Source organism: Pseudophryne corroboree, chromosome 7 (assembly GCF_028390025.1).
Source record: "Pseudophryne corroboree isolate aPseCor3 chromosome 7, aPseCor3.hap2, whole genome shotgun sequence".
Taxonomy (NCBI): Eukaryota; Metazoa; Chordata; class Amphibia; order Anura; family Myobatrachidae; genus Pseudophryne; species Pseudophryne corroboree.
Genome location: NC_086450.1, coordinates 266,688,579 through 266,706,643, shown reverse-complemented (window position 1 = coordinate 266,706,643; position 18,065 = coordinate 266,688,579). Strand labels below are relative to the sequence as shown.

The window sequence follows — 18,065 nt, the reverse complement described above, 5'->3', positions numbered from 1 at the left end:
TAAACCAGTCCAATCAACTAAACAGTCATCACATCCTTACCAGGAGGACCTCTAGAGAAGGCGACACTATCGATTTTGAGTTAATCTATCTTATACGATACCGTCCTTCTTCCAATCCTCTAGATATCAACGGATATTCCAGCCTCATATTTTCACCACAGGTACACCATCAGGGACAACTTGATACCCCCAATTTCTTCATTGTTGACATTCCCCTAATAAGGGTTCACTTTGTACCATATATAGGTATTTCAATGTTCATTATTTTTTTTTTGTTAGATTTCCTGTCTTCATATTAAAAGTTAAGTTTTAATAATTTACCATATCAAGTGAGCCCCAACACAAAGTCTCTCTTTCCTCTTTCTGTATACTTGCATGTTCTATTGACTCTGGGAGCACCACCAACTTCAGAGATTTTGATGCCCATTTAGGGGATTTCTTAATAACTTTCTTATTGTTGGTTACTTAGGGGTCATAAACGACATAACCCAATTTTCATTTCAAATATTAATTTCAGTCCTGCGCGGTACCAAACAATTCCTTTGTGTACAAAGTAGTAATCCTGCTTACTTTGGTATTGGTTCCACCTACAATTGATTTGGTGCCGCCCACATGAGGCCACTTCTAGAAAATTTTCCAGGGACACTTATTTCCCAATGCGCCCCTGCTTGTGACATAAGTTTTTCCTAACAGGCTGATTTGTTGGAGAAGTTGCAATTGGGATGAAGGGTTGAGGCAGATGGGAGGGAAGACAGAAATAGCTGTGTGAGCAGGGAAAGCATGAAATTAAGAACATGAAAGAAAGTATTTATGCATTACTCTAAATTTCCAGCAGAGCCATAACCAGCTCTCCTATTTCTACCACGTTCTGCCATAATACTGCAGTTTAATTTTTGAGCACAACACTCACACAGAAACATGGGACAGACCCCCCCCCTCAGCAGTTTGCCACAGGTAGTCTTCCGGTTGCCGGCGGCCGGGCTCCCGACGACTACCATACCAGTGCCGAAATCCTGACCGCCGGCATACCGAGAGCTTTTCCCCCTCTTGGGGGTCCACGACCCCCCTGGAGGGAGAATCTCGCCCAGCTGTCGGTATGCTGGCGCCGGTATGCTGGCCCCCGGGAGCCCGACCGCCGGCATCACATACTACACCCGTTTGCCACATAGCGGCTGCATCTATGGTAGTTACACACTTTTCTCCAACATCCCTAACCCACCTCCTGTAGAAGTGCTTCCGTACTACCAAAGGAGAAACATTTGTTCCACATCAGGATTCTTCCATTAGAATTTAGTTCTTATTACTATACATGTTGTTCAAGCTCTTACCCAACAAACCCTACCTTAGAGCCCATATACCTACCCCATCAACCAACATTCGCTGACACGTCAACTCGCACTGCTACACAGCCTCACCATTTTCTCTAATGACTTTGCCGTTCATGATTTTGACACTTACTTCAAAGGCAAAATCAACACCATCCATCAACAATCTCCTCTCATGAGATCCATCCCTCTAAACTCTCCATCTCCTCCACTCATGTACCTCCAACTAAGTTCTCTCTCACCTACTACTGCAGATGAAGTCTACAAACTCCTATATTCCACATCCCCTTCAATTTGTCCCTTCGACCATGTTCTCTCATAGATGTTACCCCAATGCTTGACAGCACCTAGTTCACCTCTTCAAGATGTCCCTCTTCACTGGCATTTTCCCTTTAATCTTCAAACATATGCTCATAGCTCCCATTATCAAAAAACAAACTACCCTTTTCTACTCAACATCCTTTACAGCCCTGTTTTATCATGGTTTAACTCTTCACTTTCAGAACGTTCCTTCAGTGTCTACTATGACATATCCACTCTGTTAGGAGTTCCTCAAGGCTGTTATTGCCCCCTGCTTTTCGCTCTTTATTCTACTCTTTCTGACTTTACATGCTCCTTCGGCCTCCACTAACACATCCATGCAGATCAGACACAAAAATCCTCTACTTATTTGTTTCCTATCCTCTTTTCTGAAGCAACTATTTCTCACTCATGAAAATAGTAGGGTTGCCCATAGCGATTTTTTGATACGTATACACATTACATATGTGGTTAAGTAAATATCCAAATCTTTTTCAAGAAAAGCCTCAGTTTGATCAATGAAATGAAATCACCAGCTCAAACTTAGCAATAACAATTCATGTAAAGAAAATAAAAAATAAAAAAAGGGGGGAGGGGGTTTAGAAAAACTGGTGCCAAGAAATTATGGACCTCCAAGTCAAACTTCAGCTGTGGATAAATTATTTAAAGGGATACTCGGGGATGCTATTCTCAAATACACTGTAGAAAATAATTTGCTGACAGTATCAATGTGATCTCATGAAGGACTGGTCATTGTCGCAACTCACAGTTGATTAGGATTGGCTGGTACGCAGAACAGAGGTGTGGAGTCTAACATGCCAGAGGTTTTCACCAGGTACCTCTGCAAGCAGATTTGGGCTTTGCTGCGCTCAACACGCTCTCTGTCTGCGTTACTAAGTATGGAGGTCACTGTAAACTGGAACAAAAACTGAGTATTTGCCGTGAGGCATGCAGTAATGTAGCCGTCTGACTGGGACAGGACTGGATGGGAACATGGGTATAGGAACCAGCCAAGGAACAAGCAAGGGACAAAACACCAGGGAACCAGAAAACTTGGGAACGCACAAACAAGCACAAGGCTTGGATGTTGGAGTATGTTATATGAGCCTATACTGTGGCACTGGGTAGTGTACAGAGACTTCATTTACAGCATGGGAATTTGAAATTGGTTCCAAACATGACTAAGTTTTGATGCTACTAGCCCTTTAAATTACAGACAGAGCAGCTGTCATGGAGTCACGGTCACCTGCCGAAATCAGGGCTACAGCAGAGCAGGAGAGAGTGGCCAGCCAGAATACCTCACCACAGCAGTTGCTGCCAACCATCCACCTGTGGCAGATCTGCTGCGATACCAAGACACCAGCGCCGCTGGGCCGGGCAAATGAATGCTGGGCTACTGCGCGCTTTGACAGTAATGGTTAGCAAATGTGATTTTTTTATGAGCAGATAAGTTTTAAAGTGGATCTAAGGACCAGATGCAATAATTTACCATGCCAAGAAAAGGGCAGTAGCATCGGGCTTTAACGCCCAGGGCTATTCAACTACAGTCCCTTTTCCTTGCGCGTTAATCAATAGAATCTGAGATAAGTTCCCGGAACTATAGTTTTCAACGTACGTGGCATTCGCGATAAGGGCATTTAACACAGATTCCTGTTCAAGCCTCCGTCAAGTCTGCGGGCTGATTGCAGCTCTAATTGAATAGCTCCAGCAGATAAATTGTCTGCTGTAATTAACCCCTGCTAATTGAATCCAGCCTTAAGGGGTGAAAGGGGCATGTTTTATTTGATTTTGCAAGAGTGATCAATAATGTTCCACATAACAGTCTGATACATAACTTCTACGAAATAAAGTAAATACAGGGGTAAGGAACTGGCTTAAGGATAGCAGGTAAACTGTATTTCTAAATAGCATTTATTCAGACTGGGCTACAGTTATTAATTGTGTACTTCAGGGATACATGTCTTATTGTGCCCTATGTTATTCAGTCCTTCTTGTCAATAATCTTGTAGACAGCCTAGAAAGTAGGTGTCGATGTTACAATATCAGGAGACTACGGCTACAATTTAGAAATAAGACAATGACAGTGTAGCAATGAAATAAAGTACAGTCAATTGTATAGTTTCTATTAAAAAATATATATATTTAAGTGTAACAGTGGCCTTCACATTATATTTCTATGCTTTGGTGCATGTTCACATTAAAATAGTTTTTCAAATTAAAGGTTATATTACAATTTTTTAAATGTCACTGTGTTTGAATAAATAATGAGTTTATCAAAAACAGATTATGTACGTGCAACATTCTGTAGACTGGAGGAGCCTGTCGCACTGATCTGAAAATTAGAATTAAATTTAGAGACCCACCAAAAATATCCTTTCAGGCTGTGTACTGCATACAATATATGATACTGAGATTACCTACATGCCTGGACTAAAAGATTCTTTAAAAAATTTAATTTACCAAGACACGATCAAAAGCGGATGGTGTTCCTCCTCGTTGTACATGTCCAAGAACAGTGATTCTGGTATCAAATCCCAAGCGTTCAACAACCAACTGTTTAACAACAAAAAATAAGTTATCATAGTATTAGAACATTATTTATCAAATAAAATAATAAAACGTAAATCAGCAGTCTTTAGCTTCGTTCATATTTTTTCTTGGCATGTACAGAAATCTATCTTAATATGCCCTTCTGTGTTCTAAAGTAAAAAATATTTTATTGAACTCTTTCTCACAATGATATCTGTAGGACATGAGTGGAATGTGCCATCTTTCTTTGATGCTTTTACAGACGTGGCCTCATACATCTTGCCTCAATAAGCATGCAGCGGGAGATTCGCATCTTAATAACATCGCTATGTAAATATGACGCACAAGCAGACACTGCTGATTAAAATTATATATGGCATGCCTATATTCTGTGTGCGTCTACAACTGAATCTGCATATGAAATGGCAACATTTCATATGCAGATACATATGAAATGGTAGCACTTCGTATGCAGATAAAGCCGCCATCTCACACAGAAAATAGGCATGCCGCATATCATTTTAATCAGCATAAGCTGCTTGTGTGACCTATTTGCATAATTATTTGCAAATAAGATGTCTTTTAATGAAAAAAGTTGACTCTAAAGATGCTCGGTGCTATCAAGCCACGCATGTAAGTGGACACATCTGTATGTGTGCCTATACTTTTCTAATTCAACCCATGACCACCAATTTCTTATAGATCACGCACAGTTGCTTTTAATATTCTTAACTATTACATTATTAGCATTATCTTACTCGTCTAATGGCACAAAAAAAAACTTTTTTTACTTACATTACCCTATAAGATCTAAATTAACTTCCTTATAATTAAATATCTATTTAGAAACATTTCAAAATAAAACATTTACTGTCATTGTCAGTGTCTGGCATAGCTGTATATCCATTTGAAATATCATGATTTTTAAGAATTTCTCTCTTCCAAATTCAGCTGAAAGCTCCCATTCTTACTCCTTCATTTCAGTACCAACCTCCTTTCCTCAGCACTCCATCCACCCCTTCAATCTTCTCAAAACATCTTCACACTGTGTATGCCTTCTGCGTGGGAATGTTGTGTGATTTTATTAGCGTAATGTCCCCAATGATACAGAGATGTTTGAAGTCTTCTGTTATGTCATCAGTGATATCATCACTACAATCAATTTTGGATGCAGCTGCAAGGCTGATTTTCCTCAACGTTCATCGTCTGCGGATTACTTTGTCAGTCCCTCCACTAGTTACCGGTATTCTACAGTTATCAATATTTCTCTTACGTCCTAGAGGATGCTGGGGACTCCAAAAGGACCATGGGGTATAGACGGGATCCGCAGGAGCTTGGGCACACTAAAAAGACTTAAGACTGGGTGTGAACTGGCTCCTCCCTCTATGCCCCTCCTCCAGACCTCAGTTAGACTTTGTGCCCAGGAGTGACTGGATGCACACTAGGGGAGCTCTCCTGAGTTTCTCTAGGAAAAGACTTTTTGTTAGGTTTTTTATTTTCAGGGAGCCCTGCTGGCTACAGGCTCCCTGCAGCGTGGGAGTGAGGGGAGAGAAGCAGACCTACTTCTGTGAGTTTCAAGGCTCTGCTTCTTGGCTACTGGACACCATTAGCTCCAGGGGGTTCGATCACTTGGTGCGCCTAGCTGCTTGTTCCCGGAGCCGCGCCGTCACCCCCCTCACAGAAGCCAGAAGTCGGGTGAGTATGAGAAGAACAGAAGACTTCAGGACGGCAGAAGACTTCAGTGACGGAAGGTAAAGCACAGCTTATAACTATAAGGCAGCGCTGGGTACACTTAACCTTCTGTGTCCCAATACAGGCGCTGGGGTGTGAGCTGGCATACTCCCTCTGTCTCCTCTTCTGGGCTGAATTGTGGGCCTGTCACCTTGCTGGGACGGTTCTGGGTGTTGTGGGTGTCGGTACTGCGTGTCGACATGTCGGAACCTGAATGTTATTAACCAGAGGAGGTTATAGGAGGTGGGGATGCGGGGCTAGAGCTAGCACTGTCGACGCAGCCGACTCCTGATTTACTAGCACTCCTTACTACAATAAATTCAAATGTAGCTTCTTTATCTAAGAGGTTAGATAAGTCTGAGTCACAGACCCAGGTGTGGAAGAAATCTATGGAGGAGGCTTTATCTCAGGTACAGACCCCATCCGGGTCCCATAAGAGGCCTTTTACTCAGGTGGGGGATACGGATACCGACACGGACTCTGATTCAGAGGTCGATTTCACTGAGGCGGCGTTACATCCACGTTTGCTTAAGAGTATTCAGTACATGATTGTGGCTATAAAGGATGTGTGGCACATTTCTGATGAACCTGCGGTGCAGGAAACAAGGATTTGCTTATTCAAGGGGAAGAAACCTGAGGTAAAGTTTCCCCCCTCTCATGAAATGAATACTCTTTGTGAAAAGGCTTGGGAATCGCCGGATAAGAAATGGCAGATTCCCAAGAGGATTTTTATGGCGTATCCTTTTCCCTCTGATGACAGGGAAAAATGGGAGGCATCTCCAACCGTTGATAAAGCTCTATCCTGTTTGTCTAAGAAGGTGGAGCTTCCGTCTCCTGACACGGCAGCTCTCAAGGATCCGGCGGATCGCAAGTTGGAGACGTGTCTGAAGTCCATTTTCGCTAATACGGGTGCATTGTTCAGAAAAGAAGAAATATACAGCGCTGATTGACACAGTGTAATCTAAAAATATATATATTTAATGTAAAGAAGTTGTGAATAAAATTTATTTTATACAATTTAAAAACCTACACTCTGAGGTATAGTATGTCTCAATATAGACTTAAGGTGGACTGAAAGATCTGTTTAAACTGACACTAAGTATGCTAGGCACTCATCAACATGGTTAAACCAGCACATACACAGTCATATTATTGGACCAAATGTAGATTAGTTCATCCAATTGGATGTAATTACCAAGTCTGTGTTCCGTTTAAAAAGGCTCCCGTAGAATGTAAGTCCGTATAGCAACGGCAACAATTATTGGGGTCCTGGTTCACAGTTCACTCGGAACTCCGTGTTCCATAGATTGGATCCTCCTATAGATGTGATGGGCAATAGCAATGCCGGTGGGGGTCCTGGTTCACGGAGACAAAGATGAAAGCAGAGGTCCTGACTGTAGATGGTGGCGTGATGATGGTGCTGGTCAGCATGTGTCCACACAGGTCTTTGCCTAACGCGTTTCGCTGCTCCAGGCAGCTTTGTCAAAGGGTGCATTGTTCAGACCTGCTGTGGCGTCGGTATGGGTGAGTAGTGCTATTGCTAAATGGGCGGAGAATTTAGCTAGTGACATGGATACTCTTGATAAAGAAAATGTCCTTCTAACTCTTGGTTATATTAAGGACGCTGCAGATTACCTGAAGGACACGGCAAGGGACGTCTGTCTCTTGGGATCAAGGACCAATGCCATGTCGATATCTGCCAGGAAGGCCTTGTGGATCCATCAATGGAATGCTGATGCCGACTCCAAGAGGTCTATGGAAGCTCTACCCTTTAAAGGTACGGTCTTGTTTGGGGACGGCGTGGCAGACCTAGTCTCGACCGCGACTGCGGGTAAGTCCTCTTTTCTTCCTTATGTTCCCACACAACAAAAGAGGGCACCACATCAGCAAATGCAGTCCTTTCGTCACAATAAATACAGGCGTGGAAAGGGTTCATCTTTCCTCGCCTCAAAGGGTAGAGGACGGGGAAGAAAAATTCCTGCAACCTCAGGTGCACAGGACCAGAAGTCCTCCCCGGCTGCTACCAAGTCCACCGCATGACGCTGGGGCTTCCCTGGGGGAGTCCGGACCGGTGGGGGGCCGTCTTCAGGTATTCAGAGCAAGAAATTCTCTCCTGTGGTGGCTACAAGCTCATCACCTCCTGGGGGGACGTCGATTCGGTATCCAGGATTGGGTACTTCTGACAACAGATGCAAGCCTCCGGGGCTGGGGTGCAGTCACCCAAGGAAGAAATTTCCAGGGAAAATGGTCGCTCTAGGAAGCCTGTCTCCACATAAATGTTCTAGAGTTAAGAGCCATTTACAACGGCCTGCTCCAAGCAAGAAGTCTTCTTCAGGGTCGACCGGTCCTGGTACAGTCAGACAACATCACAGTGGTGGCCCATATAAACCGGCAAGGCGGAACGAGGAGCAGAGCAGCAATGGCGGAGGCCACAAAGATACTTCGCTGGGCGGAACAACACGTCAGCGCACTGTCAGCAGTTTTCCTACCGGGGGTGGACAACTGGGAAGCGGATTTCCTCAGCAGACACGACCTCCATCCGGGAGAGTGGGCTCTGCACCAAGAGGTATTTGCAGAAGTGACAAGACGCTGGGGAATTCCGTTGATAGACATGATGGCGTCTCGGCTCAACAAGAAGCTCCCGAGGTATTGTTCCAGGTCAAGGGACCCACAAGCCACGGCGGTGGACGCCCTGGTGTCTCCGTGGGTCTTCCAGTCGGTGTATGTGTTCCCTCCTCTTCCTCTCATTCCAAAGGTGCTGGGGATCATTCGTCGAGCAAGGGTTCAGGCGATTCTCGTCGTCCCAGACTGGCCAAGAAGGGCCTGGTACCCGGATCTTCAGGACTTACTGGTGGAAGATCCTTGGCCGCTTCCTCTAAGAGAGGATCTGTTACGGGGTCCATGCGTGTTTCCGGACTTACCGCGGCTGCGTTTGACGGCATGGAGGTTGAGCGCCAGATCTTAGCTCGTAAGGGTATTCCCAGGGAGGTCATTCCAACTCTCATTAAGGCTAGGAAAGAGGTTACGGCGAAACACTATCACCGTATCTGGAGGAAATATGTTTCCTGGTGTGAGGTTAAAAAGGCTCCTGCGGAGGATTTTCACTTGGGTCGTTTTCTCCACTTTTTACAGGCGGGTGTAGATGCAGGCCTGAAATTGGGTTCCATCAAAGTGCAAATTTCGGCTTTGTCTATTTTCTTTCAAAAAGAGTTAGCTGCCCTCCCAGAGGTTCAGACTTTTGTAAAGGGTGTAATACATATCAATCCACCGTTTGTACCGCCTGTAGCGCCATGGGACCTTGATGACGTCTTACGGTTCCTCATGTCTTCCTGGTTTGAACCTTTGCGGACGGTTGAATTAAAATTTCTCACTTGGAAGGTAGTTATGCTTTTGGCGCTGGCATCTGCCAGGCGAGTATCGGAATTGGCAGCTTTATCTCATAAGGGTCCGTACTTGATTTTTCATGCGGATAGGGCGGAATTGAGGACTCGTCAACAATTTCTACCGAAGGTGGTTTCGTCATTTCACATTAACCAACCTATTGTGGTTCCGGTAGCTACGGAAGAAGTGGCGATTCCAAAATCTCTGGATGTTGTAAGAGCGTTAAAAGTTTACGTTTCTAGGACAGATGTTACTAGGAAAACTGAAGCGTTGTTTGTTTTGTATGCGGCCAACAAGGTTGGTCATCCCGCGTCAAAACAGACTATTGCACGCTGGATTTGTAGTACGATCCAGCAAGCTCATTCTTCGGTGGGGTTGCCGGTGCCGAAGTCGGTTAAAGCCCATTCTACCAGAAAGGTGGGCTCATCTTGGGCGGCTGCCCGAGGTGTTTCGGCACTACAGCTTTGCCGAGCGGCTACTTGGTCGGGTTCGAACACTTTTGCTAAATTCTATAAGTTCGATACCCTGGCCGATGAGGACCTGGCGTTCGCTCAGTCGGTGCTGCAGAGTCGTCCGCACTCTCCCGCCCGTTCTGGAGCTTTGGTATAATCCCCATGGTCCTTCTGGAGTCCCCAGCATCCTCTAGGACGTAAGAGAAAATAAGAATTTACTTACCGATAATTCTATTTCTCGCACCGAATGAGAGAAACTCCAGGTCCTCCTCAGCCAGGGTATCAAATTTGTAGAATTTAGCAAACGTGTTTGCCCCTGACCAAGTAGCTGCTCGGCAAAGTTGTAAAGCCGAGACCCCTCGGGCAGCCGCCCAAGATGAGCCCACCTTCCTTGTGGAATGGGCTTTTACAGATTTTTGGCTGTGGCAGGCCTGCCACAGAATGTGCAAGCTGAATTGTACTAAAAATCCAACGAGCAATAGTCTGCTTAGAAGCAGGAGCACCCAGCTTGTTGGGTGCATACAGGATAAACAGCGAGTCAGATTTTCTGACTCCAGCCGTCCTGGAAACATATATTTTCAGGGCCCTGACTACGTCCAGCAACTTGGAATCCTCCAAGTCCCTAGTAGCGGGTGGTCTTCTGTATGCCGGCGGTCGGGCTCCCGGCGCTCAGTATACCGGCGCCGGGAGCCCGACAGCCGGCATACCGACACTTATTTTCCCTCGTGAGGGTCCACGACCCCCATAGAGGGAGAATAAAATAGTGTGGCGCGCGTAGCGCGCCACCGTGCCCGTAGCGTGGCGAGCGCAGCGAGCCCGCAAGGGGCTCATTTGCGCTCGCCACGCTGTCGGTAAGCCGGCGGTCGGGCTCCCGGCGCCGGGATGCTGGTCGCCGGGAGCCCGACCGCCGGCCAGCCGTAGTGAACCCCTAGTAGCCGCAGGTACCACAATAGGCTGGTTCAAGTGAAACGCTGAAACCACCTTAGGGAGAATTTGAGGACGAGTCCACAATTCCGCCCTGTCTGAATGGAAGATCAGATAAGGGCTTTTACAGGATAAAGCCCGCCAATTCTGACACGCGCCTGGCCGAGGCCAGGGCCAACAACATGACCACTTTCCATGTAAGATATTTTAACTCCACAGATTCAAGTGGTTCAAACCAATGTGACAGACCAGATTTTTGGCTGTGGCAGGCCTGCCACAGAATGTGCAAGCTTAATTGTACTAAAAATCCAACGAGCAATAGTCTGCTTAGAAGCAGGAGCACCCAGCTTGTTGGGTGCATACAGGATAAACAGCGAGTCAGATTTTCTGACTCCAGCCGTCCTGGAAACATATATTTTCAGGGCCCTGACTACGTCCAGCAACTTGGAATCCTCCAAGTCCCTAGTAGCCGCAGGCACCACAATAGGTTGGTTTAAGTGAAATGCTGAAACCACCTTAGGTAGAAATTGAGGACGAGTCCTCAATTCTGCCCTGTCCGTATGAAAAATTAGGTACGGGCTTTTATAGGATAAAGCCGCCAATTCTGATACACGCCTGGCTGAAGCCAGGGCTAACAGCATCACCACTTTCCATGTGAGATATTTCAAGTCCACAGTGGTGAGTGGTTCAAACCAATGTGATTTTAGGAATCCCAAAACTACATTGAGATCCCAAGGTGCCACTGGAGGCACAAAAGGAGGCTGTATATGCAGTACCCCTTTTACAAACGTCTGAACTTCAGGAACTGAAGCTAGTTCTTTCTGGAAGAAAATTGACAGGGCCGAAATTTGAACCTTAATGGACCCCAATTTTAGGCCCATAGACACTCCTGTTTACAGGAAATGCAGGAATCGACCTAGTTGGAAATTCCTCCATCGGGGCCTTACTGGTCTCGCACCCCGCAACATATTTTCGCCAAATGCGGTGATAATGCTTTGCGGTTACATCCTTCCTGGCTTGATCAGGGTAGGGATGACTTCATCCGGAATGCCTTTTTCCTTCAGGATCCGGCGTTCAACCGCCCTGCCGTCAAACGCAGCCGCGGTAAGTCTTGGAATAGACAGGGTCCTTGCTGGAGCAGGTCCCTTCTTAGAGGTAGAGGCCACGGGTCCTCCGTGAGCATCTTTTGAAGTTCCGGGTACCAAGTCCTTCTTGGCCAATCCGGAGCCACGAGAATAGTTCTTACTCCCCTCCGTCTTATAATCCTCAGTACTTTTGGTATGAGAGGAAGAGGAGGGAACACATACACTGACTGGTACACCCACGATGTTACCAGAGCGTCCACAGCTATTGCCTGAGGGTCCCTTGACCTGGCGTAATACCTGTCCAATTTTTTGTTTAGGCGGGACGCCATCATGTCCACCTTTGGTTTTTCCCAATGGTTTACCATCATGTGGAAGACTTCTGGGTGAAGTCCCCACTCTCCCGGGTGGAGGTCGTGCCTGCTGAGGAAGTCTGCTTCCCAGTTGTCCACTCCCGGAATGAACACTGCTGACATTGCTATCACATGATTTTCCGCCCAGCGAAAAATCCTTGCAGCTTCTGCCATTGCCCTCTTGCTTCTTGTGCCGCCCTGTCTGTTTACGTGGGCGACTGCCGTGATGTTGTCCGACTGGATCAGCACCGGCTGACCTTGAAGCAGAGGTCTTGCTTGGCTTAGGGCATTGTAAATGGCCCTTAGTTCCAAAATATTTATGTGAAGTGATGTCTCCAGGCTTGACCACAAGCCCTGGAAATTTCTTCCCTGTGTGACTGCTCTCCAGCCTCGCAGGCTGGCATCCGTGGTCACCAGGACCCAGTCCTGAATGCCGAAACTGCGGCCCTCTAGAAGATGAGCACTCTGCAACCACCACAGGAGAGACACCCTTGTCTTTGGTGACAGGGTTATCCGCTGATGCATCTGAAGATGCGATCCGGACCATTTGTCCAGCAGGTCCCACTGGAAAGTTCTTGCGTGGAATCTGCCGAATGGAATTGCTTCGTAGGAAGCCACCATTTTTCCCAGGACCCTTGTGCACTGATGCACTACACTTGGCTTGGTTTTAGGAGGTTTCTGACTAGTTCGGATAACTCCCTGGCTTTCTCCTCCGGGAGAAAACACCTTTTTCTGGACTGTGTCCAGGATCATCCCTAGGAATAGAAGGCGTGTCGTCAGGATCAGCTGCGATTTTGGAATATTGAGAATCCAACCGTGCTACCGCAGCACTATCTGAGATAGTGCTACCCCGACGTCCAACTGTTCCCTGGACCTTGCCCTTATCAGGAGATCGTCCAAGTAAGGGATAACTAAAAACTCCCTTCTTTCGAAGGAGTATCATCATTTTGGCCATTACCTTGGTAAAGACCCGTGGTGCCGTGGACAATCCAAACGGCAGCGTCTGAAACCGATAGTGACAGTTCTGTACCACAAACCTGAGGTACCCTTGGAGAAGGGTAAATTGGGACATGTAGGTAAGCATCTTTGATGTCCAGAGAGACCATATAGTCCCCTTCTTCCAGGTTTGCAATCACTGCTCTGAGTGACTCCATCTTGAATTTGAACCTTTGTATGTAAATGTTCAAGGATTTTAGATTTAAAATTGGTTTCACCGAGCCGTCCGGCTTCGGTACCACCAATAGTGTGGAATAGTACCCCTTTCCCTGTTGCAGGAGGGGTACCTTGATTATCACCTGCTGGGAATACAGCCTGTGAATGTCTTGCAATACTGTCTCCCTGTCTGAGGGAGACGTCGGTAAAGCAGACTTTATGAAACGGCGAGGGGAAGACGTCTTGAATTTCTTGAGACGGGCCCCCACCGTGCCTGAGACCGCTTGTAAAGCCCCAGCGTCATGCTGAGGACTTTGCGGAGGCGGGAGAGGGCTTTTGTGGGAATTGGCTGTTTGCTGCAGCCTTTTTCCTCTCCCTCTGCCACGGGGCAGAAATGAGGCGCCTTTTGCCCGCTTTATGGGGCCGAAAGGACTGCGCCTGATAATACGGCGTCTCTTAGGTTGAGACGCTACCTGGGGTAAAAATGTGGATTTTCCAGCCGTTGACGTGGCCACCAGGTCTGTTAGACCTACCCCAAATAACTCTTCCCTTTTATAAGGCGATACTTCCATATGCCTTTTGGGATCAGCATCACCTGACCACTGTCTTGTCCATAACCTTCTTCTGGCAGAAATGGACAGCGCACTTACTCTTGATGCCAGTCGGCAAATATCCCTCTGTGCATCACGCATATATAGAAATGCATCTTTTAAATGCTCTATAGTTAGTAATATACTGTCCCTATCTAGGGTATCAATATTGTCAGTCAGGGAATCCGACCAAGCCACCCCAGCACTGCACATCCAGGCTGAGGCGATTGCTGGTCGCAGTATCACACCCGTGTGAGTGTATATACATTTTAGGATATTTTACTGCTTTCTGTCAGTAGGTTCCTTAAGGGCGGCCGTATCCGGGGACGGTAGTGCCACCTGTTTAGACAAGCGTGTGAGCGCTTTATTCACCCTAAAGGGTGTTTCCCAACGTGCCCTATCCTCTGGCGGGAAGGGGTATGATGCCAATAACTTTTTTATCGGGGGAAACCCACGCATCATCACACACTTCATTTAATTCCTCAGATGCAGGAAAAACTACAGGCAGTTTTTTTTCACCCAACATAATACCCTTTTTAGTGGTACTGGTATTATCAGAAATGTGTAAAAACATTTTCCATAGCCTCAATCATGTAACGTGTGGCCCTACTGGAAGTCACATTCGTCTCTTAATCGTCGACACTGGAGTCAGTATCCGTGTCGGCGTCTGTATCTGCCATCTGCGGTAACGGGCGGTTTAGAGCCCCAGATGGCTTTTGAGACACCTGGACAGGCACAGACTGAGTCGCCGGCCGTCACATGTCATCAATCTTTTGTAAAGAGCTGACACTGTCACATAATTCATCCACTCAGGTGTCGACTCCCTAGGGGGTGACATCTCTGTTACAGGCAATTGCTCCGTCTCGCTCATTTTCCTCCTCATTCATGTCGACACAACGTACCGACACACAGCACACACACAGGGAATGCTCTGATAGAGGACAGGACCCCACTAGCCCTTTGGGGAGACAGAGGGAGAGTATGCCAGCACACACCAGAGCGCTATATATATATACAGGGATAACCTTATATAAGTGTTTTTCCCCTTATAGCTGCTGTATTGTTATACTGCGCCTAATTAGTGCCCCCCTCTCTTTTTTAACCCCTTTCTGTAGTGTAGTAACTGCAGGGGAGAGCCAGGGAGCTTCCCTCCAACGGAGCTGTGAGAGAAAATGGCGCCAGTGTGCTGAGGAGATAGGCTCCGCCCCCTTCTCGACTGCCTTTTCTCCCGTTTTTCTGTGGAATCTGGCAGGGGTTAAAATACACCCATATAGCCCTGGGGGTTATATGTGGTGTATTTATGCCAGCCAAGGTGTTTTACATTGCTGCTCAGGGCGCCCCCCCCCTAGCGCCCTGCACCCTCAGTGACCGGAGTGTGAAGTGTGCCTGAGTAACAATGGCGCACAGCTGCAGTGCTGTGCGCTACCTTGTTGAAGACTGATGTCTTCTGCCGCCGATTTTTCCAGACCTTTTCTTGCTTCTGGCTCTGTAAGGGGGCCGGCGGCGCGGCTCCGGGACCGAGCTCCGAGGCTGGGCCTGTGTTCGGTCCCTCTGGAGCTAATGGTGTCCAGTAGCCTAAGAAGCCCAATCCACTCTGCACGCAGGCGAGTTCGCTTCTTCTCCCCTTAGTCCCTCGATGCAGTGAGCCTGTTGCCAGCAGGTCTCACTGAAAATAAAAAACCTAAAACTAAACTTTTCACTAAGAAGCTCAGGAGAGCCCCTAGTGTGCACCCTTCTCGGCCGGGCACAAAAATCTAACTGAGGCTTGGAGGAGGGTCATAGGGGGAGGAGCCAGTGCACACCAGGTAGTCCTAAAGCTTTTACTTTTGTGCCCAGTCTCCTGCGGAGCCGCTATCCCCCATGGTCCTTACGGAGTTCCCAGCATCCACTAGGACGTCAGAGAAAATAGGATTTTGGTACTCACCGTTAAATCCTTTTCTCCTAGTCCGTAGAGGATGCTGGGCGCCCGTCCCAGTGCGGACTATTACTTGCATTATATATTTTCTTACTGGTTAAGTTAGTTTATACACGACTTGTGTATTGGTTTGTTGCAGCTGGTTGCTGGAGTTTTATGCATACTGTTATCTGGTTTGGCATTATTCCGGTTGTACGGTATGTTTATGGTGTGGGCTGGTAATTTGGTAGCCCTTAGTTAAGACAAAAATCTTTCCTTGTAATGTCCGTCTCTCCTGGGCACAGTTCCTATAACTGAGGTCTGGAGGAGGGGCATAGAGGGAGGAGCCAGTTCACACCCAGTCTTAAGTCTTTTTAGTGTGCCCAAGCTCCTGCGGATCCCGTCTATACCCCATGGTCCTTTTGGAGTCCCCAGCATCCTCTACGGACTAGGAGAAAAGGATTTAACGGTGAGTACCAAAATCCTATTAAAATACTTATACTTACATACAAGGCTATTAACCAAACTGCGTCAGCATACCTGTACATCTCTTTGCTCATCTGAAAAAATCTCTCTACCCGACCTCTCTACTCTGCACAAGATCTGTCTCTCTCATTCACATGCATTACTCGCTCCCACTCAAAATTACAGGACTTTTTCCGGGCTGAATCCACTCTGTGGAATGCCTCTCCCACGCACAATAACAATCACCCCTAGTCTTCGAGCGTTCCCTGAAAACTCACCTCTTCAGACAAGCTTATTAATTTCCGGACCCACCCTTGTAACCTTCAATGTCACCCAATCTAACTACATCCTCTCTGTACAGTCCACACATAACCTCACACATTATGTCTTTCTTTACTTTTCACATCCTCCTGACCCTTGGCCAACATTGCTGGGTGACCTTATCATACAGCCCATTAAAAACCTTTGCAATCTAGCACAACCATTAAGCAATAGGTAGCACTTTATCCTTGTGTATCAATGCTTATTTCGCTATAGATTTTAAACCTGCAAGCAGGGCCTTCTTACCTCTATGTATGTCTGTCATTAACCAGTTTTGTTCTATTACTGTCCTTCCAATTGTAAAGCACAACAGAATTTGCTATGCTATATATAAACTGATAATAATCAATGTATTTTATTATATCAGCAAAAAATATTCTTGCAAATCTGATTATAACAGCAAAATTATTATTAATATATAGAATCATTATTAAAATCAGTTGATGACCTAAAATGGCTGCCACACTTTTATGTTATTTCCATGGTCTCTTCTGCTTTTTATGCAAATCCAAACCTCACCTACAGATGGGTCCTCAGTTATCTTTGCTGTTTCTGCGTATAGACGGAGGTTTAGTCACACCTAGGCAATAGCTTAGGTTGCTGAGTTTACAGGCGCGTTAAGGCACGAGCATGCAATACACATCTCCACCACTGGGTGGCTAATGCTCCACTAATCCAGTACTTTAGTTTGAATAGAGGCGGATTGATCTACAATACAAGCTCTGGCAAATGGTCAGTTACAACTGTAATGTTAATATACAGTCTTGTACTACATAGTGTACACACAGATGGTGACCAATGGTCAGACGGAGAGAGAGAGAAAAAAAAAGTTCATTCAGATGCAAACGAACGTGTTAAAACACTTGTGTATGCAGACGCAACTAATGTGTGAAAGGAATAATGTAGCTCCTTGACTTTAAAGTATGTACAGCGCACTAAATACCGTGTTTTGAATATGAGCGTCCGAGTCCCCTAACAGCATAAACAAACACCAATGGGTAGAAATGGCTGCTTCCATTACTTTTACACATGAACTTGTGTAACTTCCATGCAGCGACGTGGGTGAGCAAGCGCTGAGGGCTCCCACGCTGAGAGTCCCGGGTTTGATTCCCAAAGTGCCAATATATATTTTTTTTTTACCGCTGACATTCACTATTATTTTTTTTCTTTGTAATACATTCAATGGAAGGGTGCACACAGGTTTCATATAAAATCAGAGTAAATCTGCAGGAGCGACTCATTCCGCTATATAAAATACACAGCGGTAATAAGCACCCGTACAAGTATAGTACCAGTAAAAATAAATTAGTGTATTATGAGGCAACTAACTGTTCGAGTAACAGTACTGTAGATCATCGGCGTTAGACAATCTCTGTTGTACTTTATACAACTTGGTAATTTACTAAGAATTTGTATTCTCAATCACTGTCGACAACAGCCAAACACTGCAGGGAAAGCATAGACTTCGTAAAAAAAAAAATAAGATTTTAAACCTACCAGTAAATCTTTTTCTCCTAGTCCGTAGAGGATGCTGGGGACTCCGTAAGGACCATGGGGTATAGTCGG

At 46.2% G+C, this 18,065-nt stretch overlaps 1 protein-coding gene across 1 annotated transcript in view; it reads right to left on the bottom strand.

The window, feature by feature from the left end:
• PFKL (phosphofructokinase, liver type) overlaps window positions 1-18,065 on the bottom strand; it is an 800,878-nt gene that overhangs the window by 460,225 nt on the left and 322,588 nt on the right. Inside the window, exon 9 of the mRNA XM_063934129.1 lies at window positions 4,086-4,178. Within this exon, the coding sequence (XP_063790199.1) occupies window positions 4,086-4,178 (93 nt within the window). The remainder of the gene's footprint in view (window positions 1-4,085; window positions 4,179-18,065) is intronic.